General features: G+C 41.4%; 1 protein-coding gene across 6 annotated transcripts in view; it reads left to right on the top strand.

Annotated features, from left to right (window-relative positions):
- The window catches only part of PIP5K1B (phosphatidylinositol-4-phosphate 5-kinase type 1 beta), a 168,648-nt gene that overhangs the window by 137,102 nt on the left and 6,861 nt on the right, over positions 1 to 24,685 (top strand). For 5 of the 6 annotated variants that reach the window (XM_038403537.2, XM_038403535.2, XM_038403536.2 and 2 more), the window contains one exon: positions 12,858 to 12,975. The exons of the other annotated variant lie outside the window; for it this stretch is intronic. In XM_038403537.2, coding sequence (XP_038259465.1) covers positions 12,858 to 12,975 — 118 coding nt within the window. The remainder of the gene's footprint in view (positions 1 to 12,857; positions 12,976 to 24,685) is intronic. 6 annotated transcript variants of the gene reach the window in all.

Here is a 24,685-nt window from a genome sequence, read left to right as displayed (position 1 = left end):
ATATATTTGAGGGCAGATGGAAGAGTTTGAAAAATCTACTCAACTGTTTTTGTTCCCTCCCTCTCCCTTCCTCTAAGCTAGGAGGGAGTTAAAATAGCTTTCCATTGTAAGAAATTTCTAACTACACTTCTTTTTATTTAAAAAAAAAAAAGGGGGGGGACTGAAACATTACTTGTATTCAGCAAAATGAGACCTACAGCAGAGATGGGACCTCATTCCACTTTTACCCCATTCACTTCTGTGTGATCTGCTAAGATTAATTGGGACTGTTTAATTGCTAGAGTTAATCACGGGAAACATTCCATTTAAGAAAAACGTGAGAACTAAATGCAAAAAATTCTAATGCAATGTAAAATCTGTTGCTTACACATATATTTAGTAGTAGTGTGTTTCTGGTTAAACACATGGCTTCATCTGTTGCACAATAAAATGTGTACCTTAAAACCTATATGGTGTGCAGTTATGTAGACATCACTATGGAAACCTGAATTTTTGCACTTCCAGGCTTTTGATGATTTTAAGGGTTGCATTAATAGATTTTGTGCATTTACTGTATATAGTTTTTTGGAGCAGTACTGATACACGTCAGTTTCAGTTCAGTAACTAATTTAAGATTCAAAAGAGAAGGCAGTAATTTGTTTGAATGGTTGGAAAGTTGGTTGAGGCAGTATTTAATCTTTTCTGCAAAGCTTTGCACATTTGAAAGGCTGTGCTATCTTTCTTTCTTTTTTTAGAAAAGGCTTCCAGCGGCAGTAATAACACACTTCTGGATTTTGATGCACCATGCATAAAGATTTTTATGCCTACAGTACGAAACAAATGGTGTCACCATAATATATCAGTTACCTGTTTCTCCTGAAGCTAGGGATTGGTGACAGGGTTCAGTAGTAGGAAACCTTCTACTAAAGTATTATACAAAAGAGGAGAATGTGATAGCGGGTCTGAAAATTATACTGTTGTAAGCCAGGATTTGATGTATACAGAGTTGAATCAGTATCAGAAAAGCACTGCTAAACCAAAAGGCCAATGTAAGTTTTTGACATAGTTTAAAAGTCCAATATTTTCTGAACTACATGCACTCCAATAATATTATTTATGCCATTGGAAAGCATAGAATTCCTTCTGTCCAGTGATATAATCACTAACCTGAGCATAGTTTTAATGTAATATTGTGGCTAAATTTGAGGGCGGGGGGGAACATGAGCAGAAATCTGTCTCAGTATTGCACTGGTCCTAGACCAGTTATCAGAAAGGTTATTTGTCTCTGAATACTAAGTAGACAAGACTTTTTAAGTATGCATTTTAAGTAATCTTAACTCATAATGCCTCCGTTTGATTTGTATTACATTAATTACAGGAGCCAAATATCTCCTTGAATTAGGCACTGCACATATGCATAGCAAAAGATGATCACTTCCCTGAGGAGTTTACAATCTAGGAATTTAATTTGAAATTTTCTTTATTGAAGTCTAGGTTGTTTCATGAGGTACTTTGATAGCAGAAGGAATATTGACTCACTCATTAATTCAGATACAAGATTTGAAATTACTGTTTACTGCTGATACCAATGATTGATTTGGGCTTTCAGAAAAGAAATCATTTTTTTCTTCATTTAGAGAGTTCTGTACCATTTACACTTACTCTTTTACTCAGTGAGACATTAGAGGATGTTTAATAATGTTTGTCTCTTTGCTATAAATCTTGCATTAGTTGGCTTGTGAGTTTATGGTACTGCTCTACTGAGCTACTCAAAAGTAGTTATCAATAGTTTGCTGTCAAACTAGGAAGACCAGCCTAGTGGGGTTCTGCAGGGGTTTGTCCTGGATCCAATACTATTCAGTATTTTCATTAATGAATTGGATAATGGAGTGGAGAGTGTTCATAAAATTTGTGGGTGACACCAAGCTGGAACGGGTCGCTAGCACTTCAGAGGACAGAATTAGAATTCAATTGGTTTGAAATCAGCTAGCTGAAACTCACTATAAGCAAGTGCAAAGTACTACTAGCAAGTCAAGTTTATTAATAGAGACTTAGCCAGAGACCAGTGCACCAAAACCAAAATATATTACCGTAAAACTTAAATCCAAAATTTTAGAATATTCAAATACCTATAAATACAAATGTCAAAAGACCATAAAGCCATATATATGCACCATGCCACTTGCCTTTTCCCTCTTTTATTGGCTGATCATGCAAATAGGGCAATCGCTTTGATCAGATATGTCATTTCCTAATATACTCTGTTTTCTGAGAGAAAAAGGACAAAAACACGGAAAGCCATTTTGACCTCAAGTGGCAATACAGATTACAACAAAATAAATAATTGGGTAGGTCTTCCACCTGCTCAGAGCTGCATGGACAGAGGTGGTTATGTTTCTTGATGCCAGTACATCAGCCTTCTAAGGGCATGTCTCCACTGGGGGAAGGGGAGAGGGAACCACGGTTGGCAAGTCTCGGAGTCCCAGTGAACTGACTCAGGGCTTTAGCAGGGTTTGGGCTATGGGGCTAAAAATAGCAATGTATGTGTTGCCACTCAGACCCACCTCCCTCGCCATGTTTCAGAGCCTGGGCTCCACCCCAAGTGGGAAGGTCTACCCTCCTATTTTAAGCCTCAGAACATAAGCCACATGAACCCAAGTCAGTTGATCTGGGCTCTGAAATTTGCCGCTACAGGTTTTTTTTTCTTTTTTTTCTTTTTTTTTTTTTTTTTCAGTGTAGACATACCTAAGTAATCTGACTGCATAGATTGAAAACCGAGAGCTCCTTAACTTGTTATTGGACAAACTGTCTAAATAACTTGCATACCCAGGGCTCTTTTTAACAAAGGGGATCCAAGGAGACGCATTTGTAATGGAAAAAACTGCTATGTCTAATTGCTTAGTAATATCCTCTAATCTCAACTTGATTAGAGATTTCATGTTTTTAAAACAAGTCTAATCATTTTCAATTTTTAGAGGCCTAGAGAATGCAAAGAATTCTGAATGTACTCTAACCAAGGAAATTTACATGAAAAAGCCAGACTGAGCTATTCCTCTGAGCCAGGGGTCTTAAACATGTGGCCCACAGGGTACTTTCATGCAGCCCACCAAGCTCCCCGCGCCCCCCCCCCCCCGCCCCTCTGCCTACCTCCAGACCAGGGGTGGGCAAACTACAGCTAGCAAGCCCTGCACCTCTCCCTGGAGTGGCCGGAACCATGTCCCTGCGGGCCCTGGGTAGAGGGGAGGGTAGAAGGCTCTGCGTTGCTCTTGCTTCCAGGCACCGCCCCTCGCAGCTCCCATTGGCTGGGAACAGAGAACCGCGGCCAATGGGAGCTCAGGGGAGGTACCTGGAAGAGCGGCAAGAGCAGCACATGGAGCCCTGTGGGGGGGGCTCCCCCACAAGGACGTGGTCCCAGTTGCTTCCTGGAGCAGAGCAGGGCCAGGGCAGGCAGGCAGGGAGCCTGCCCTGGCCCCGGTGCACACCACGGCCACCCCGGAGCTGCTGTGCATAAGCAGCACCAGGCCAGAGCCTGCACCCTGAACCTCTCCTGCACCCCACACCCCAACTTCCTGCCCTGAGCCCCCTGCCGCACCCTGCACACCTCCTGCGCTCCCTGCCGCACCCTGACTGCCCTGCCGCATCCCTCACCCCACCTGCACCCTGTACCCCAACTCCCTGCCCTGAGCCCCCTGCCATACCCTGCACACCTCCTGCACCTCAACTCCCTGCCCTGAGCCCCTGCCACACCCCCTGGAGGCTGGGAAGGGGCAGAGTTGGGGTGGGGACTGCGGGGAAGGGGTGGGAAGAGGCGGGGCCTCATGGAAGGGGTGGAGTGGGGGTGGGGCTGGGGGCAGCGAGGGGTGGGTGTCAGCGATGCGGCCCTCGGGCCAATGCACAGTCCTCATGTGGCCCTCATGGTCATTTCCATTTGAGACCCCTGCTCTAAGCATAGGCTGGACAGTTGTTGTGGAGCCAGAAATTGATATGATATTGCAGCAAAGTACTACACTTAAGGAGGAAAAATCAAATGCACACCTACAAAATGGAGAATAATTGTCTATGCAGCAGTACTGCAGAAAAGATCTGGGGGTTATAGTGGATCGCAAATTGAATATGAATTAACAATGTGATGCAGTTGCAAAGAAGGCTAATTTAATTCTGGGGTGTATTAACAGGAGTGTCATAGGTAAGGCATGGGAGGTAATTGTTCCATTTTACTTGGCACTGGTGAGGCCTCCCCTGGAGTATTGTGTGTTGATTTGGGTAACACACTTTTAAAAAGATGTGGACAAATGGGAGAAAGCCCAGAGGAGAGCAACAAAAATGATTAAAAAAAATTTTTGAAAACCTGGCCTATGAGGGAAGGTTTAAAAAAAAATTGGTCATCTTTATTCTTCAGAGAAGAAGATTGAGGTTGAACCTGACAAGTCTTCAAATAACTGAAGGGCTGTTACAAAAAGGATGGTGATCAATAGTTCTCCATGCCACAGAAAGTAGGACCAGAAGTAACCAGCTTAATCTGCAGCAAAGGAGAGTTAGGTTAGAAATCAGGAAAAACTTTCTAAATATAACGATAGTTAAGTGCTGGAATAGATTATCAAGGGAGGTTGTGAAATCCCCGTCACTTGTGGTTTTTAAGAACAGGTTATACGAACATCAGGGATAGTTTAGGTATACTTGATCCTACCTCAGGTAGGTGGAAGGTGGACTAGATAACGTCTTGTAGTCCTTTCCAGTCCTACATTTCTATGATTCTATATTTCATTTTATGAAACTATTCCTTGTGTTGATAAATCATTAAAATATTATCTTTGATGGTGATGTTAGAAACTAGAGGCAAATATTTTAGGTTTTGTTACAACTTCTGCATACTTTGTACTATTAAATCTCTCAGTGAATGAACAGCAAAAAAACAAATCCCTAATTGAGTAAGAAGAATTTTCTGGTTCCCAAAAGAAATATTTGGTAGACTATCTGCCCATGTAGATACTAGGAGGCAAATAGATGAATCAACAATAGCTAAAGATATCAAATAAGGATCCAACATCTGTGACAAAAACTGACAGTTTATGCTTTGTTATAAGTCATCTATTCTAACTAGAGATCCTCAATAACAAGTAATAAACTACCAAGGCTGCAAAAACTACCAGCAAAAGTTTTTATGTAAAAATTATAGCTCAGTAGCTTTGGAAGGTCTTTTAATGTAATGAAAGATGTGACCAGTTGGGTAAGACCAGTTAGGTACAAGAGACAAACAATAATTTTGGGATTTAAAAGGCTGGTCCATATCTAATGGCCTCTTACAGCCAGAGTATAAACTAGCGAAGGAGAAGAGGGCTTCTTGTAACCAGAGTCTCCCATCATGTGATAGACTGGTTCCTTCATCTAAACTCAATGAGCGAGTGATTTAAGAACTCACTCTGACTGGCTTCTGTAGAAAGGATTATATTCTCTCCAGCTGTACCCAGTCATTACCACCCAGCTGGAGGTTTTTTGGTTAGATGAGTAACTGAATCAAGATCCAGCCTACCAGAGGCTATACATGCTGCCCACTTGCAGCACCTTCTGTAGCAGGGAACAAAACACTGAGTAGGTTTTTAAATGTGGTCTCTTGTGACACTCTGTGCTGAAAATGTATGCCAACTGCTGTTTTGATTTACAATGGAAGCTGCATAAAAGTATTGACTCAGTCATTTTCATGGAATAGATCTCCTGCTTTCATGATGTTTACTGATTCACAAGTTCTGGTTTGCAATTAGCTTAGGTCTGGGAGCACAAAAGAACCTTCCTGTCAATCTACTTCACTTCAAAGCCAGCATTAAAAAAGTTAGTCCTGCTTATTGTTTTTCAGTAGCTGTATCTTTGGAACTTAATAGTGATTGCAGTGCAAATAACATTGTTAGTTTCCTTATAATACAATTTGTTCCTTTTTTATAGACCAAAAAGCAGTGTTGGGCTTCAGCAATGACGCCACTGCTGACGTGTATTAGACTAATTATTCAATCATACCAAATGGGCCCATAAAGAGTGAGTTGTCTCTGTGCAAATATGTACATGTATGTGGATGCATTTTCCACAGCTTTTAAAAGCTCATTTGTTAAGACATCTGTTTTACTGCCCATGTATCCACTACTTTACTTAGCCATTGTGAAACAAGGCTCTTTTCTGCCCTCCTTCTTTAAGCACTGCCTTTGAAAACTTCATATCCAGGGATGATGTGCTGTAGGCTGCCTCAGAGAAGCTTAATATTCTATCATGAAACCCTCATGTTTATGGGAAAGTTGTCATTGTGCAGCTATTCTAGGTGCTGGTGCATAGGGGTAAACCTTGTGAGTACTTGAGTAATGAGTATTTGGTGTCCACTTCATCTATAAAGTTCAGCTATATTAGATGACAGTAACAATACATTACATCAAAACAACCCAGTCGCCCTTATACTAAAGAAACTGTGACATTAATTTGTCCTATATGAAAGCAGTTGATAGTTTCAACTCAGTTCCTACAAGATATGTCCATATCACACACACACACACCCCAAAAAAATCTATTTATGCTTGTTCTGCTAATTGGCACACTTGCTGGTGTTCTGCGGAGTCATATATCGAATTGGCGTGGAGACTAAATGATCCCATCACTCCTACAGGTAGACCAGAGTCAAAGCTTATTGACCAGAGCAGCATAGGGAAGCTTGCATTTTCAATGCCATATCTTTTCTGTGGCTAGCATTTTCCAGTATTTTCTATTTTGGGACCTTTTTAAATAACAATACAATTCAATAAAAATAAGTAAGAATAAGACAGGAGATTTTGTTGAAGAATAAAAATGTCTGTGTTCAGATTTAGGAAGGTTTGAGGGGTTTCCTACCAGATTTCCAGTCTGTTGATTTCCACCCTCCCCCTCAAATAGGTTTGCCAGATTTTTGTGCTATCCATTTTTTGACCTAGTAGGTAAAGGTTTTACTTTCTCAACCAGTATCTGTTCTAGTGAGGAGATAAAACTGGAAACTGTTCACTTGTGTGAATTTACCAGATTGTGCTGAGGAGGAGGGAGGGCGTTCAGCTGTTCTCCATGCTATAACACAATAGCAGATTACAGTACCTCTCAAGGTTGGATCCAGTTGCTCAGCAAACAATAATGGAAGGCCTGTTTGATTCTCATCATATACCTCTAAAATGAAAAGAGAACCAGAGTACGTCTAGCTTTAAACATGGCTTCCAACATAGTTTCAGCATATTGCATGGTCTCTCCAACTGTTCTAGAAATTGTCATAACACAGTGAAGAAAACAATTTTAGTAAATCTAAATGATTGAGTGGTTTCTGCCATCAGACTGATTTCTAACTGAGGAGCCTTGTTGGCGCAGGCGGTATGTTCTTTTGTATTTCCGTTTGGAGGGTCTGTGTTAGTTTGCTGCAGACAGTGTGTTACTGAAGTGACATTATAGTATTATCAATAAACATTAAACTGCAGCTTAATGTGTGGCAGAATTTAGCTCTTGGCAAAGGCTATAGCCTGCATTCTGGCACTAGCGTGGGTTCCAAATGCAAACTAATGTGCCAGTGACTCAGAATTTCCACTTTCTCCTTTACTCACTTTACAGATTAGCTTCCCAGTACTGACAGTCCTTGTTCACATGCCCTTTCCAGCAATGTTTCCAAACCAGATGCTTCCCCTAAAAATAAGACACGAACTTCTCAGGTATATAAATAAAGGGGAGCTTCTACCTGCTGTTCCAAGTTTGCAAATACTGATTAAAAAAAAAATCTGTAGAAGCTAATATTTTCTTGTAGTATCTTATAGTATCGGTTAAATTTTCTGTAATTTTCCAGTTACTGAATTTCCAGGTAGATTAAAACGAAGCTCTGTTCTGCCACAAGGATACTGCAGGTTCCTGTATTACTCTTTTTGGCATCATCATAACCTTTTTCTGTTCACTGCAAAATGAAGAGCTGCCTATGAAACGTGAGTGCACCTGACCATCCCTGTCTTGGGACAAAGGTGATATTTTATCAGTGCTGCAAAGGCTTCGAACAACAACTTTTCTGGTGTTGGTTACTATTGTCCCTACCATTGAAGTCCATTGCGCTCCGTTTTATCACAAATAGAATCCAGTTTCTCTAGTTCTTGTAACGTGGCCAGCCCGTTGAGACACTGCAGCTTTTTCACAGTATTTGAGACAGCCTTTATCTTGGGTTGTACATTGTCTTTTTCACCAGGTAGCTCTGAGCATGCCTTTTTCAAGGATTTGTTGTTGAGCTTTTATTTTCTACCTCACATTCTATAGAAAGGAAGGATGCTGATTTCTTTGTTGCTATCCCACCAAACAATGAGGTTCCCCTGAACCCCTGGGACCTGATCAACTGAAATCTTAGGACCACCTGGGGAAGGCCCCATCTAATAAATAGTTCAGTGCTGGAGACTGTTACCTTGTTATGAATGGCTGCTAAAGGGATGACCTCTGACCATTTGAAATGATGGTCACAGAAGCAAGAGGCAACTTGCTGTCTATGTAGATACCTTTAGGGAGTTCAGTTACAGAAGAAATGTGCAAGAAGAAAGGAGTACTTGTGGCACCTTAGAGACTAACAAATTTATCTGAGCATAAGCTTTCGTGAGCTACAGCTCACTTCATCGGATGCATTCAGTGGAAAATACAGTGAGGAGATTTATATACACACACAGAGAACGTGAAACAATGGATTTTATCATACACACTGTAAGGAGAGTGATCACTTAAGATGAGCTATTACTAGCAGGAAGTGGGGGAGGGGCGGGAGGAAAACCTTTTATGGTGATAATCAAGGTGGGCCATTTCCAGCAGTTAACAAGAACCGTCTGAGGAATGGAGGGGGGGAGAAATAACATGGGGAAATAGTTTTACTTTGTGTAATGACCCATCCACTCCCAGTCTCTATTCAAGCCTAAGTTAATTGTATCCAGTTTGCAAATTAATTCCAATTCAGCAGTCTCTCGTTGGAGTCTGTTTTTGAAGTTTTTTTTTGTTGAAGGATAGCCACTCTGAGGTCTGTAATGGAGTGACCGGAGAGATTGAAGTGTTCTCCAACTGGTTTTTGAAAGTTATAATTCTTGACGTCTGATTTGTGTCCATTTATTCTTTTACGTAGAAACTGTCCAGTTTGACCAATGTATATGGCAGAGGGGCATTGCTGGCACATGGCATATATCACATTGGTAGATACTCTGAAACCTGTCCTTATGCAAGAAGAAATGTGCTCGCTCATGCAATTACTATTGCCTCATTCCTCTTCCTTTTTCTCCTGTGATGACTTCTTTCCCTCAGAATCTTAACTCCCAAACAGATGATTTATCTTATCATTGGGCTCTTTACTCTGCCCTCTTGCATATTTTGCATATGCATATGCCCTCTTTTTTCCCTTATATGCATGTCTGTCTTTCTCTCTCTACTGTTGCCTCATAGATGTGGCCCTACCAAATTCACGGTCCATTTTGGTCAATTTCATGGTCGTAGGATTTTTTAAATCTGAAATTTCATGTATTGTCACTGTAGGGGTCCTGACCCAAAAAGGAGTTGCAGAGGGGTTGCAGTACTATTACCCTTACTTCTGCGCTGCTGCTGCTGGCAGCGGTGCAGGGCAGCTGAAAAGCAGTGGCTGCAGGCCATCTGCCCAGCTCTGAAGGCAGAGCTGCCACCAGTAGCAGCACAGAAGTAAGGGTGGAATGGTATAGTGTTGTCACCCTTACTTCTGTGCTGCTGCTGGTGGGGCACCTCCTTCAGAGCTGGGCGCCCAGCCTCCATTCTCCATCTGCCCAGATCTGAAGGCAGCGCAGAGGTAAGGGTGGCAATACCGTGACCCCCCTGAAAATGCCTTTTGGGTCAGGACACCCCATGAAATCTGTATAGTATAGGGTAAAAGCACACAAGACCAGATTTCACCGGGGGGAGACCAGATTTCATGGTCCATGGTGTGTTTTTCATGGCTGTGAATTTGGTAGGGCCATACTCATAGAAAGTTCATGGCTGGATGACTGGATTGTGACCATTAAGAGTAGCTTCGCTTTGTCTTCTCTTTCCACCCTCTTCTTTTCTTTTTCCCTCCACTGCTGCCTTATACACACTTCGCTGTTCCATGGTGGGACTATAACATGGAAACCACTGCCCTTCCTTGCTATGTGTAGGTGATGGGCATCTTGTAAGGTGAAGACAGCACCTCTACATTTTTTTAAAGATGAAACCATTACTGCTGCTAACTACTAAAATGGATTCTATCTGCATAGTAACTAAAATGACTGGTTAAAATTCACTAAGTGCCAGAATGAAAATCATAGCACTTAGCATCATGTCACTGGTGTTAACTCTCTCTAGCCACTGGAGGCTATAGCAACATCAGTTGTAGCAGGAAATAATATATTGGTAAGGAAAGAGAGCAGTGTGTTTTAGAAAAGAAAGTATAGTACCAGGTTCTTTCTGGAGCTTTGAATGAAACAATAAACTAACTGGAATAGGAGTAGATGATTTTGTTCCAAGTAGTCACAGAACCACCTTTGGCTGATTTATAGGAGGAAACAGCTAAAATGTCCTGACCCAACTCTCTCACTCAGTCTCTCCAGCTCCCGATATAGAGGACTTGCAGAATGTGAGCTCTGCAGCTTTTGGGGGCAGGGTAGAAAAGCCACTGTGTGTGGTGGTGGCCGTGGCAGTCTTATTAGGGCATGAAGGGCTTGTGTTTAATCATTTAAATTATTTCTGTTTAAACATTACAAAACAGCACTGAGAGCCTGCTATAAACTGCAGCCTGCCAGTCTGCTCTGCACCCAGCTGCCTGGAGCACAATCTTCCAAATTGGAGGGTGACCTTTGGTCTCTGCAATCATACCTGCCCCCATCCTTACATAAATAGCAGCTACCCCACACTCTCTATGTGATTCCCCTCCTTTCATGGCCGTGTGTGCGCGCCTTTGTACATTATGAGGTTTGAATTAGGCCCCATGAGTTTATTGAAATTTGAAAGCTAAAGCAACTTTTTTTTCTGTCTTTTTTTTTTTTTTTTTTTTTTTTGCCAGGGACATCATCTTTCATGCCAGTGCTTTATTTGTGTAAGATGATAAAACATAGTCAACATTCAAGAAGCACTTCCAGTGCTACCCTGGCATACTGGCTTTATTTATTGTTTGTTGTCTTTAGTTAAATGAAAGTGGTGTGACTGAAATGTTACTAGATGGCATATAAATAGAGGGTCTTATCCAACTTCCCCTGAAGTCAGTGGGAATTGGATAAGCCCAGAAGCAAAGGGAATAAAGCCTCATTATTGAAAAGACACCCAATGCACTAGATAACAAAAGTAACAATACTATCTTAATGCAATTGTATGCATCTAATACTAGTATGGCATCAGGTGTATTGGGCATTTTTATCCATCCTGTTTTATATTCTGTTTGTATTTGTTTTATATTTTGAGTGTTAATTTTACTGATTCTGAAAAGGAGATGTTAATAATACTGACTAGCGCAATGACGAATACTCTTGTAGTATTTGATGTGCATTTTCTTAGGCATACACGTAGGAGCAAAGCCTGTCCCTAGCACACAACCCAAGCAGTCAAACTGTAAACTGGGAAGTTCTTCAGGGGAGGAAGAAATGAATCCTCCTTTCCTAGGTCCTGGAGTGGCAGCACTATAGGTGGTTGCCTGGAATGCTTGTAGATGAAGCAAGGATGACCATCTTTGAAAATCTGGAACTAAAAATCTAGGCTGGGATTTTGGTACCACAGTGGCATTGACTTTCAATGAAAGGTGGGCAAGTCACTCTCTTAGACTCCTTTTGAAAATCCCACTCTTAAGGGACAGCTTTTAAAAATGAAGACCTAGCTCTTCTTGCAAAAAAAATGTGCAAAAATCCTGCAGTTTCACACTTCCTCCCTACGATTATTCATTAAAATCAGCTCATTACACCCAGTGGATAAAGAATTAGCTCTACATATGCACAACTGCATTAATTGCACCCACTCGCACCCTTCCATAGTTTTTTTTTTTGTTTTTTTTTTGTTTTTTTTTTGCATGGGGACATGCTTTTGAAAATTTGCCCCTGAATAATCCCATATTTGCACATCAGAATTCAATATGGACAGTCCTCAATTATTGAACTTCCGTTACTCTGAATTGTGTGTGGGTGCAGTCTTGTTATGGGTGTTCCCTCGCAGTAACAGTTAACTTAAGCCAAATGAAGAAAGCATTGGTACTTCAGCATAACAAATAGGCTACATAGTCAAAGTAATGACTCTGTTTGTAATTCAGGATGAGTGAAACAGGAAAAACGTGATCACAGTATAACCTGATCACATTGGAGGGAGGCTAAAATGTCAGTTTTTCCTTTTCTTTTGTACCAAATTGAAGTAGGGGATATAGAGCATTGTTTGGACACTTTAGACTTTTATGTTGGGGGGGGGGGGGGGACTTTTATGCTCGTCATTGGGTTTAATTTAAAAATTAAGGGCACAGCAGGAAATTCTTCTACCAGTTACCTCAGGCGAAAACTGAAATAACTCTTCTGACAACAGTGAAGTTACTCCAGATTTACCCTGATATAACTTTGAGCAGAATTTGGCCTACAGTGTTCAGAAAGAGCATCATTTCTTCCTGATAGCACTTTATTTAATGCAACCCAACCAATAGAAATGTGTGGATAAGGCACATTAGTTGTATGTGAGCACTTTTCGCTAACCAGGAATCGGCCATATTTGCACTTTTTGGCTTAAAAAGTATAGTACCGAAGAAGGGAGTGGGGGAGGGGGAGTTGTAAAATAGTACACAAACATAAGAGATGAAGTTTGTAGAACTTTTTTTCTCTATATAGTTTGCTTTTGTGTTCATTATATCCCCCCTCCCCCGCTTGTATTTTCAGTAAAGGGTTACCTTCGAGTTCAACGTTCACCCTAGAAGACAGTGCCATCTACTTGACTTCAGAACAGAGCACACTGGAAATGGAAAATGATAATGCTTCAGTTTTGGATGTCTATTTAGTAAGTTGTCGGACTGTTGCTTCCATTTCTTAATTTATGGTTTCTTCTAATTTTATGTACTTAAGTGCATGCCCAGCTTTAAGATCACAATAGTCCTACTGAAATATTCCAAGTATTTAAACTTAAGCACACACGTAAGTACCCTGCTGAATCAGGATCTCAAAGAATTCAAATGTTCACTGTGATTATTCATGGTTGTATTCTTTAAGAAATATGCCAAAACATTTCTCAACGTACCTTGGCAATAATAATTTTTTTACAATCTTGTGGAAAAGCAGACTTCTCACCTTGAACTTTTCATAGTGTTGCAGCTTAGTTTTCCGAGACTGAAAACTCATTTCTTCACACTAATATTTGTGAAGAAAACAAGTGGTTTTGCACGGCTGGACTTAAAATAAATAGTGGTTCCTTTCTCACTCTTAATGATGCAGCTGTGGCTGCAGAAGTATGTCGAAGTTACAGCTTTCCTCTTTTGCTACGGTTCCCAGTGAGCAGTCTGTTTTGCTATTCAGGAAATTTCATTATTTGAAGTGAGAAACACCTTTATAAGCCCACAGTTTGGGTTATCTACATGTCTGTGCAATTCTTCTTTTAAATAATTCTGATAACTATGTCTAGGATTTTCAAGGCCCAAAGACACCCAAATCCAATTGGATTTTAATGGGGATTTGGACATAGATTTCTTTCAGGTCCGTTTGGAAATCCCAGCATGAAGACAGCATTTCGTAATAAAATCAATACTTGCTGTCTCTCCCTCCGCCACCAAACACATTCAATTTCATGTGACAATATTGTGTTGGGTCTATTTTTCTAGGGTTTTGGGGTTTTTAAAATGGAAAATAAAAATTTCCTCAAAAATGGAGCAAGCAAAAGATTAATAGGATGAAGGCAGGAGATTTTTGTGTGAAACTTTGGCATGAATTACAGTGGAGGAAAAAAGGAAACTGTCTGTGATTAGAATGAAAAATCCCAAAAGGTGACAGTTATTTAGCACTTAGAAAAGGATTATCCTAGGGTTCTGTTTTTCCTGATGTCTCATGCTTTCTGGCTTTCTTGTCCGAGAGGATCCAGTAGACCTGTTACAGTGGTTTGTGTTTCAGATCCCCATGCTGTCCTTGCACTTTTCATGTTCTATCACACCACATGTTCTCTCTCCTAAGTAGTTTTCTAGCCAGGCAAAACTGAATGCGTAGAACACGAATTTTATAGGTACTAATTTAATAATCCAACCCATTTAACAGTCATTGCTCTCCACTTCTATACCAGTAGCAAGCAGCCAGTGCTCACTTAGATATAGAACTGGTTTAACTGACCAGTGCCCATCATGCAATCCATTACACTCTACTCTACTCTATTTGTCTAAATCAGCCTTGTTGCTAGTTTGTTGTTGACACTAATATTTACCACTGATGGAGCACTTGCTAAGGGGAAAATGGAGATATAAAGAGCAGTTACATGGGTCTCTCTTCCCTTCATTCCCTCCCAAAAAATCCAGTCTAGATGAAACATTTTATTTTGCTTAGAAAACTATATTATGCTTATTTTTAATTATTTGCTTAGCACAAATGCTACTGGATACTTAAACCCCAAAATAAAGACTACAGTCTAAAAGAAAGATGCACAAAAGACAGAATGTGCTGGGAAATCCAGTGGTGGGAATAACTTAGTTTGGATTTAATTAAAGTGATAACTTTCTCATTATGACTCTCACAAAGGTATGTATTTTAAATGTAATTTTAGATTCATTGAGAGACAGAGTGGGTGAGGTAATATATTTTATTGGACCAACTTCTGTTGGTGAAAGACAAGCTTTCGAGCTTACACAGAGCTCTTCTTCAGGTCTGCAAAAGGTACTCAATGTCACAGCTAAATACAAGGTGGAATAGATTGTTTTGCATAAAGAATTAACATGTTGTAAGTGACCATTCAAGGTGAAGGTAACACAGTTCATCACTTTGCCTCTGGATGAATATACAAAACTGATTAAAACACTAAATTTATTGATCAGTGTGAATGGCAATGTAACTAAAATCCTACCCCTTAGAGAAGACTGTGTACACAGCACTCTGCCCCTCAGGCAAAAAGCCTGGACAAATAGGAAGAACTTAAACTGTGCCCTGAAGGTCGTCAACCTTGTCTCCATAACTCTTTTTTTTATAGTAGAACAAAAGCTTATGTCACCCAACTGATAAGGGTCTGAGGCCATATCTATGGTGAAGATACTCTATGCCAGCATAAAATAACCACCTCCATAGGCGGCCGAAGTTTCTCTCCTATCGACAGCTCTGGGCACACAAGTGCTTATGTTGGCGTACTTATGTTGTTCGGGGGGGGGGGGGTTTGTTCACACCCCTGAGTGATATAAATTATGCTGACATAGGCTATGGTGTAGAGAACCTTATTCTGTATCTGCCAACTACAAAAGAATCAAACGGATGTCCCAGACCAGCACGTGTCTTGTAGCTTTGTAAGCTGGAGGAAGGAAGGGTCAGTGACACAGTCTGTATGGAAAAGTCTTTTATTTCTGAAGACCTTGTTAGATCATCATGTGTATATATAGTTTGAAACAATGGTAAATCTGTAATGAAAATAAGGCTTGGGACTGAAGTAGCAGTGATCTAATTTCAGCTTAATTCACAATTGGTAGATTGGAGTGCACTTCCATTTTCTGTGTTTTGGATCATGATTAAATGTTTTTCATGAACAAAGCACCAACGCTGGTAATTCTAGTCATGCATTTCCTAGAAAAACTAGATGAATCAAAGATGACTACTTTACTTTACTTTCAAATGGATTTAAGCATCTGTTGAACATCATAAAAGAAATTGACATGAGTCAATCATTAATGGAAAAACCTGTTTAAATGTCATTTGATGGTTATCTTGTTAGCAGGCTGGTTAATAATCTTTATCAATGGTTTTGTTGCAAGGCAAGCTTCTAAAACCTTATCTGTTAGATATTCTAATGTGTAATACGTTAACTTGCTTCGTTTCAATAACTCCGTTGCCTTACTTCTCTTGGTTTGAAGTGCTAAGTATCTTAGGGAATATTAAGGACTTCAATAAAATAGGATCAGTCATGTATTTATCCTATGAATCAGGAAAATAGTGTAATAAAATGGATTTACCACCTACGGGGTAGGGGCAGAATACCTAGCTCTAAACAACATCGTGTATAACAAATAATTTAGATGGTCAGGTAAACTTGGGGGTTTTTTGGTAGAAATTAGAGTTGCAGATAAGAGCTCTTGTTTATTGGGTGTTGTATCAATGGACAAATTATGAAACTGCACTATTTCATCATAGAAACAGGTGCACATAATCCTGCAAATGTCATCTTGACTGTTTTTGCCATCTGTATCTCCAAGCACAATCGCCAAGCCCTGCAAAGGAGATTTCAATCCAGAATAGGAGTAATCCAAGGTGTAGGTTTGGGGTGCTGCTTACATGCCATAGAAAGGTAAAGGGGTTTACACAGACAAATGTATAGACCACACCTACCTGAAAACCTCCTACATGGCTTCTGTTGTGAAAGGCCTCCAGAGTATTTCATGGGTTTTGTGGGGAAGCCAAAATCAGGACAGAGAACTTCCATTTTACACTGTTTCTTTTGGCCGTTTGTTTTCTAGTCTTTTTATATGGGCATCAGCCAGCAGAAATTTATTCATACTACTGGACCTGATTCTCATCTAATTTTAAACTGGTGTGGAGTTACTTGCTTCCTGTCTTATGCTAGTGTGAGATCAGAATTGGGTCTGTTATGTCTAACATATATTAAATGTTGCACTGTGAATGCCTGTAACAAATTACCAATATTGGGGATTGCTAAGGAAGTGTAAAGAACGAGGAGTACTTGTGGCACCTTAGAGACTAACAAATTTATTTGAGCATAAGCTTTCATGGGCTAAAATCCACTTCATCAGATAAATGCAGTGGAAAATACAGAAGGAAGATTTTATATACACAGAGAAAATGACACAATGGGTGTTGCCATATCTGCTACAACGAGAGTGATCAGTTAAGGTGAGCTATTATCAGAAGGAGGAAAAAAAACCTTTTGTAGTGATGATCAGGATGGCCCATTTCCAACAGTTGACAAGGTGTGAGTAACAATGGGGGAAAAATAAAAATAGTTTTATTTTGTGTAATGACACATCCACTCCCAGTCTTTATTCAAGCCTAATTTTATGGTGTCCAGTTTGCAAATTAAATTCAGCAGTTTCTCATTGGAGTCTGTTTTTGAAGATTTTTTTGTTGTAGTATTGCCACTTTTAGGTCTATAATCAAGTGACCAGGGAGATAGAAGTGTTCTCCAACTGGTTTTTGAATGTTATAATTCTTGACGTCTGATTTGTATCCATTTATTCTTTTATGTAGAGAATGTCCGGTTTGGCCAATGTACATGGCAGAGGGGCATTGCTCGCACATGATGGCATATATCACATTAGTAGATGTGCAGGTGAATGAGCCTCTGATAGTGTGGCTGATGTGATTAGGCCCTATGATGGTGTCCCCTGAATATGATATGTGGACCAAGTTGGCAACGGGCTTTGTTGCAAGGGTAGGTTCCTTGTCTCCCAAGATCTGTGAGAGCGAGGGATCGTCCTTCAGGATAGGTTGTAGATCCTTGATGATGCGCTGAAGAGGTTTTAGTTGGGGGCTGAAGGTGACGGCTAGTGGCGTTCTGTTTCTTTTTGTTGGGCCTGTCCTTTAGTAGGTGTCTTCTGGATACTCTTCTGGCTTTGTCAATCTGTTTCTTCACTTCAGCGGGTGGGTAAAGGAAGTGTAGTGCCATACTCCTGCAGTCACTTTTCCAGGAAGTCCATTGCCGACCACAGTTCTGGTTAGTTTCACTCGGCATTAGAGGCTGTTGCTTCTTAAACTCTTAAAGCCGGATAGAAATGCAACAATGCTCTCCTGCAGCTGCTGTTCTGAATGTGTGACGGGGAGGGATGGGGAAGACAAGCTTGAAAGCACATTAATGACAAATAATGTGAAGGTGACCACATTTTCAAAACTGAAAACCAGGAAAATTGTGATGACATTTTTTCACTTTGTAAAAGAGACACAGAAAAGGACATGTCCTTTTGTTACTGCCAGGTTCTGACTCTGAGTGGAGGATTTTTTCCACTAGCTTATCATTATGAATTAATTTATCATGAAACATTGAACAAGTGCAATTAACATTCTCTCTGAGCAAAAGAACAACTTTGACAGTGTCTACATCATGCATTCAGTTTTTCTTTTCACTCCAAACACTAGTCATTACTCTGAAACCTCGTTCCACTAGATTGTTCTTGGTAAATAGAGCAAATTCCACATTGTAATAACAATATTTTATGAACAAATATGTTGTGACTATAAATAAGCCAAATATTTTGATGATTGTAATGGGGAAAAAACAAGACAATTCAGGTGTCATAAAAAGTTCCTGAGACTCTAGGACATTACGTGAAAAATTGGGACACATGATCACTTTAATTGGTGTCCTACTTCACATTAAAATACTTTTGTCAGACTTTACTGTAAAACACTGCTGGTTATTTTATTTTCCTGTTAAACCTTTTTAGTCCAGATACTAAATTAATCAAATGTAGAATTTATTCATAATACATGACTAAGCGTGCTTCATGCAGAATAAGTTCAAGGCAATCTCAGTGGTTTCCAAATATTCAAGTAGTGTAAGAATGGTGGGTTGGTGTCAGATGGCTAAAGAATATGTTTTCAATTAATTAATTTTAAAAAGTCTTTAATTTTTGAACTTATAAATCATAAATAAAGACTCCAGAAAAAGAGGCATTTCTCTGAAATCCATGAATTTTTAATAGCTAATTATACATATTTAAAATATCAGTTTGCTTTTTTCTTATGGAAGATGCAGTTAATTGGTAAAGCAAATAATAGAATGAAGGTAAATTTCCTGCTAAATGTTAAGCATAAACATATATTTATGATTAACCATAAACAAAGCAACAAAAGAGATAGATAAAACATTCTTATATAACTAAAAATATAGATTTCAGAGTAGCAGCCATTAGTCTGTATTCGCAAAAAGAAAAGGAGTACTTGTGGCACCTTAGTAACTAACAAATTTATTTGAGCATAAGCTTTCGTGAGCTTATGTAGCTCACGAAAGCTTATGCTCAAATAAATTTGTTAGTCTCTAAGGTGCCACAAGTACTCCTTTTTTAAAAAATATAGAGAATGAGTGCAACAAAATAGTTTAATCCCTCCTTAAAATATCCTTGTTTCTTCTTTCCTCATCTGATAGAGCCAGTGATGCTGAGAGTTTCTGTTTGCCAAACACTCTGCTTAGTGCAAGTAACAGTCTCCATTATCTTTATCTTTGCACAGAACCCATTCTGAGTAGTACAATTTCTTTTAGCAATACAACAGTGTCATATAAATATGGAATTTATTTGATTTTTATAAATACTGTACTTTATTGTATATTTTGAAAATAAGGGTAAACCCTTTAGCACGTGAGCTTTGTAATAAAACCTCTGGCTTGTTTCTTTTTTCTAACTAATCATTTATTTTTAACGCTCGTATTGTATACTCAAAACTTTCTCTTGATTAAAATTTGAATATACACAGTGTAGCATTATGCCTTAAATGATGTGTAGAGTCAGATACTGTGTAGAATCATAGAACTTGAACGGACCTTGAGAAGTCACTTAGTCCAGTTCCCTACACTCAAGACAGGACTAAGTATTATCTAGACCATCCATGACAGGTGTTTTTCCTGCTCTTAAAAATCCCCAAGGATGGAGATTCCACCACCTCCTTAGGCAATTTATTCCAGAGCTTAACCATTCTGACGGTTAGGAAGTTTTTCCTAATGGCCAACCTAAACAGCCCTTGCTGCAATTTAAGCCCATTGCTTCTTGTCCTATCCTGAGAGGTTAAAAGTATGTCTACACTACAAAATTAGGTCGATATTATAGAAGTCTATTTTTAGAAATCGATTATATATAGTCGATTGCATATGTCCACACTAAGCGTATTAAGTCAGCAGAGTGCGTCCTCACTACTGTGGCTAGCATCGACTTACAGAGCAGTGCACTGTGGGTAGCTATCCCACAGTTCCTGCAGTCTCCGCTGCCCATGGGAATTCTGGGTTAAACTCCCAATGTCTGATGGGTCAAAAACATTGTCACAGGTGGTTTTGGGTACATGTCGTCTGTCGCCTCTCCCTCCATGAAAGCAACAGCAGACAATCGTTTCGTGCCTCTTTTCCATGCAGACGCCATACCACGGCAAGCATGCAGCCTGGTCAGCTTAGCTCACTGATAGTGCCACTGTTGTGTCTTGGGTGCTGCTGGCAGCAGATGGTGCAGTAGGACTGCTAACTGTCATCCTACACCACTTCCGCTGCTACTCTGCTCTGCTGCTATTGTCTCAATAGCAAATTTCTCCATGTTGTCTGTCATGGGCTCTCGGATACATGTGTTCTTCCTCAGGAAATATATGTAGTGCTAACCGTCATCCTCCACTGCTTCCGCTGCAACTCTGCTCTCATGAATCCACCTCGCAGGTCCTCTTGTCATTCTCTATAAATATCTATTCTCATGGCATCCGTCAGCCACCACTTCCACTGCAACTCTGCTCTCCTGCGGATGCCATACCCATGGCAAGTATGGAGCCCACTCAGATCACCGCAGTAGTTATGAGCATTGTAAACACCTCGTACATTATCCTGCAGTATGTGCAGAACCAGAACCTGCAAAAGCAGGCGAGGAGGCGACGGCAGCGTGGTGACGAGAGTGATGAGGACATGAACACGGACTTCTCTCAAAGCACGGGCCCCGGCAATTTGGACATCCTGGTGGCAATGGGGCAGGCTCATGCCATGGAACGCCAATTCTGGGCCCGGGAAATGAGCACGGACTGTTGGGACCGCATAGTGTTGCAGGTCTGGGATGATTCCCAGTGGCTGCGAAACTTTTGCATGTATAAGGGCATTTTCATGGAACTTTGTGACTTGCTTTCCCCTGCCCTGAAGCACAAGAATACCAAGATGAGAGCAGCCCTCACAGTTCACAAGCGAGTGGCAATAGCCCTCTGGAAGTTTGCAACGCCAGACAGCTACCGGTCAGTCGGGAATCAATATGGAGTGGGCAAATCTACTGTGGGGGCTGCTGTGATCCAAGTAGCCAATGCAATCACTGAGCTACTGCTATCAAGGGTAGTGACTCTGGGAAATGTGCAGGTCATAGTGGATGGCTTTGCTGCAATAGGATTCCCTAACTGTGGTGGGGCAATAGAACACATATCCCTATTCTTGGGACCGGACCACTTTGGCAGCCAGTACATAAACTGCAAGGAGTACTTTTCAATGGTGCTGCAAGCACTGGTGGATCACAAGGGATGTTTCACCGACATCAACATGAGATGGCCGGGAAAGGAACATGACGCTCGCATCTTCAAGAACTCTGGTCTGTTTGAAGAGCTGTAGCAAGGGACTTGCTTCCCAGACCAGAAAATAACTCTTGGGGATTTTGAAATGCTTATAGTTGTCCTTGGGGACCCAGCCTACCCCTTAATGCCATGGCTCATGAAGCCATACACAGGCAGCCTTGACAGTAGTAAGAAGCTGTTCAACTATAGGCTGAGCAAGTGCAGAATGGTGGTAGAATGTGCATTTGGACATTTAAAAGCATGCTGGCACAGTTTACTGACTCGGTTAGACCTCAGAGAAACCAATATTCCCATTGTTATTGCTGCTTGCTGTGTGCTCCACAATATCTGAGAGTAAGGGGGAGACGTTTATGGCAGGGTGGGAGGTTGAGGCAAATCGCCTGGCCACTGATTACACGCAGCCAGACAGCAGAGCTATTAGAAGAGCACAGCAGGGTGCGCTGCGCATCAGAGAAGCTTTGAAAACCAGTTTTCATGACTGGCCAGGCTACGGTGTGACAGTTCTGTTTGTTTCTCCTTGATGAAACGTGCCCCCTTGGTTCACTCTACTTCCCTGTAAGTCAACTGACCTCTCCTCTTCAATCACCGCTTGCAGAGGCACTAAAGTCATTGTTTCAAAATCATGCATTCTTTATTAATTCATCACACAAATAGGCGGATAACTGCCAAGGTAGCCCAGGAGGGGTGGGGGAGGAGAGAAGCACTAGGTGGGGTGGTGGGAAGGACAAGGCCACACTGCACTTCAAAATTTATTGAATGCCAGCCTTCTGTTGCTTAGGCAGTCCTCTGGGGTGGAGTGGTTGGGTGCCCAGAGGGGGGCCCACCCCCTGCGTTCTTGGGCATCTGAGTGAGGAGGCTATGGAACTTGGGGAGGACGGCGGGTGGTTACACAGGGGCTTCAGTGGAGGTCTGTACTCCTGCTGCCTTTCTTGCAGCTCCACCAGATGCCGGAGATATCAGTTTGATCCCCCAGTAGCCTCAGCATTGCATCCTGCTTCCTCTCATTTTGCTCCCGCCACCTCTCATCTCGCTCATCCCTCCTGTCCTCGCATTCATTTTCTGCTTTCCTGGACTCTGACATTGTTTGCTTCCACACATTCTGTTGAGCTCTTTCAGTGCGGGAGGACTGCATGAGCTCAGAGAACATTTCATTGCTAGTGTGGTTTTTTTTTTCGCCGCCTTCTCTGCACTTGCCTCTGGGATGGAGATGATAGGGGGAGCGTTGAAACATTTGCAGCTGTGGGAGGGGAAAAAAGGGAGAGTAGTATTTAAAAAGACACATTTTAGAGAACAATAGGTAGACTCTTTCACGGTGAGCCAAGCTGTTAACATTACATAGCACATGTGCTTTCGGTATAAGGTCGCATTTTGCCTCTTATATTGAGGGCCTGCCGGTTTGGTGTGAGAGATCACACACGCGGCAATAGAATTCGGCTTGCAGGCAGCCATGGTAAGCCACAGTCTTTCGGCTTCTTCAGCCTTCATAACATTTGGGAATGGTTTCAAACAGCAGCACCCTCCTTTCCCATACCAAGTACCCATTGGGTTGGCCATTTAAAAGGAGGAGCTGCAGTTTTCAGGTTAATGTGCAGCGCAAACCCAACTAAACCCCTCCCACCCAATTCTCTGGGATGATCGCTCTCCTGAGGATAACACAGAGAGATAAAGAACGGATGTTGCTTGAATGCCAGCAAACACCAGGATCATATGCTGCCATGCTTTGTTATGCAATGATTCCAGACTACGCACTACTGGCCTGGCATGGTAAAGTGTCCTACCATGGAGGACAGAATAAGGCTGCCATCCCCAGAAACTTTTTACAAAGGCTTTGGGAGTACCTCCAGGAGAGCTTCTTGGAGATGTCCCTGGAGGATTTCCACTCCATCCCCAGACACGTTAACAGACTTTTTTCCAGTAGCTGTACTGGCCGCGAATGCATCCCGAGTCTTCAGGGAAAATTAATCATTAAACACGTTTGCTTTTAAACCATGTATTATATTTAAAAAAGGTACACTCACCAGAGGTGCCTTCTCTGGCTTCATGGTCCGGGAGCCCGCATTGGGAGGGTATTGGCTCCAGGGTGATAAACAGTTCCTGGCTGTCGGGGAGAACAGTTTCTCCACTTGCCTGTTGTGCGCTATCCTCATCAGCATCTTTCTCATCCCCGAAATCCTCATCCCTGTTGAATAAGACTCCCCCCTTGCAGATGTCTACAGACGGGGTGGGATAGTGGTAGGGGCCCCACCTAGAATTGCATGCAACTCATCATCAAAGCGGCATGTCTGGTGTCTGACCCCGAGTGGCCGTTTGCCTTTTTGGTAGGCTTGCCTGAGCTCCTTAATTTTCACGCGGCACTGCTCCGGGTCCCTGTTGTAGCCTCTGTCCATCATGCCCTTGGAGATTTTTGCAAATATTTTGGCATTTTGTCTTTTGGAACGGAGTTCTGATAGCACAGATTCCTCTCCCATACAGCGATCAGATCCAGTACCTTCCGTTCGGTCCATGCTGGAGCCCTTTTTTGATTCTAGGACTGCATAGTCTCCTGTGCTGATGAACTCGTCACACTGGCCAAACAGGAAATGAAATTCAAAAGTTCCCGGGGCTTTTCCTGTGTACCTGGCTAGTGCATCTGAGTTGAAAGCATTGTCTAGAGTGGTCACAATGGAGCACTCTGGGATAGCTCCTGGAAGCCAGTACCATCGAATTGCATCCACACTACCCCAAATTCGACCCATCGATTGTCTATTTCAGCACTAATCCTCTCATCGGGGAGGAGTACAGAAATCAATTTTAAGAGCCCTTTAAGTTGATAAAAATGGCTTCGTCATGTGGACAAGTGCAGGATCTAACGCTGCTAAATTTGACCTAAATTCGTAGTGTAGACCAGGGCTTAGGAGAAGAATTTTTCTCCCTTCTCCTTGTAACAACCTTTTATGTACTTGAAAACTTATCATGTCCCCTCTGTCTTCTCTTCTCTAGACTAAACAAACCCAATTTTTCCAATCTTCCCTCATAGGTCATGTTTTCTAGACCTTTAATCATTTTTGTTGCTCTTCTCTGGACTTTCTCCAATTTGTGCACATCTTTCCTGAAATGTGGGGCCCAGAACTGGACACAATACTCCAGCTGAGGCCTAATCAGTGTGAAGTAGAGCGGAAGAATTACTACTTGTACCTTGCTTACAATGCTCCTGCTCATACATCCCAGAATGATGTTCACTTTTTTTTTTTTGCAACAACATTACACTGTTGACTAATATTTATCTTGTGGTCCACTATGACCCCCAGATC

The sequence above is a fragment of the Dermochelys coriacea genome, chromosome 5 (assembly GCF_009764565.3).
Source record: "Dermochelys coriacea isolate rDerCor1 chromosome 5, rDerCor1.pri.v4, whole genome shotgun sequence".
Taxonomy (NCBI): Eukaryota; Metazoa; Chordata; order Testudines; family Dermochelyidae; genus Dermochelys; species Dermochelys coriacea.
Note: the sequence above shows the minus strand (reverse complement) of the source record. Positions and strands in the feature narration are given on the sequence as shown.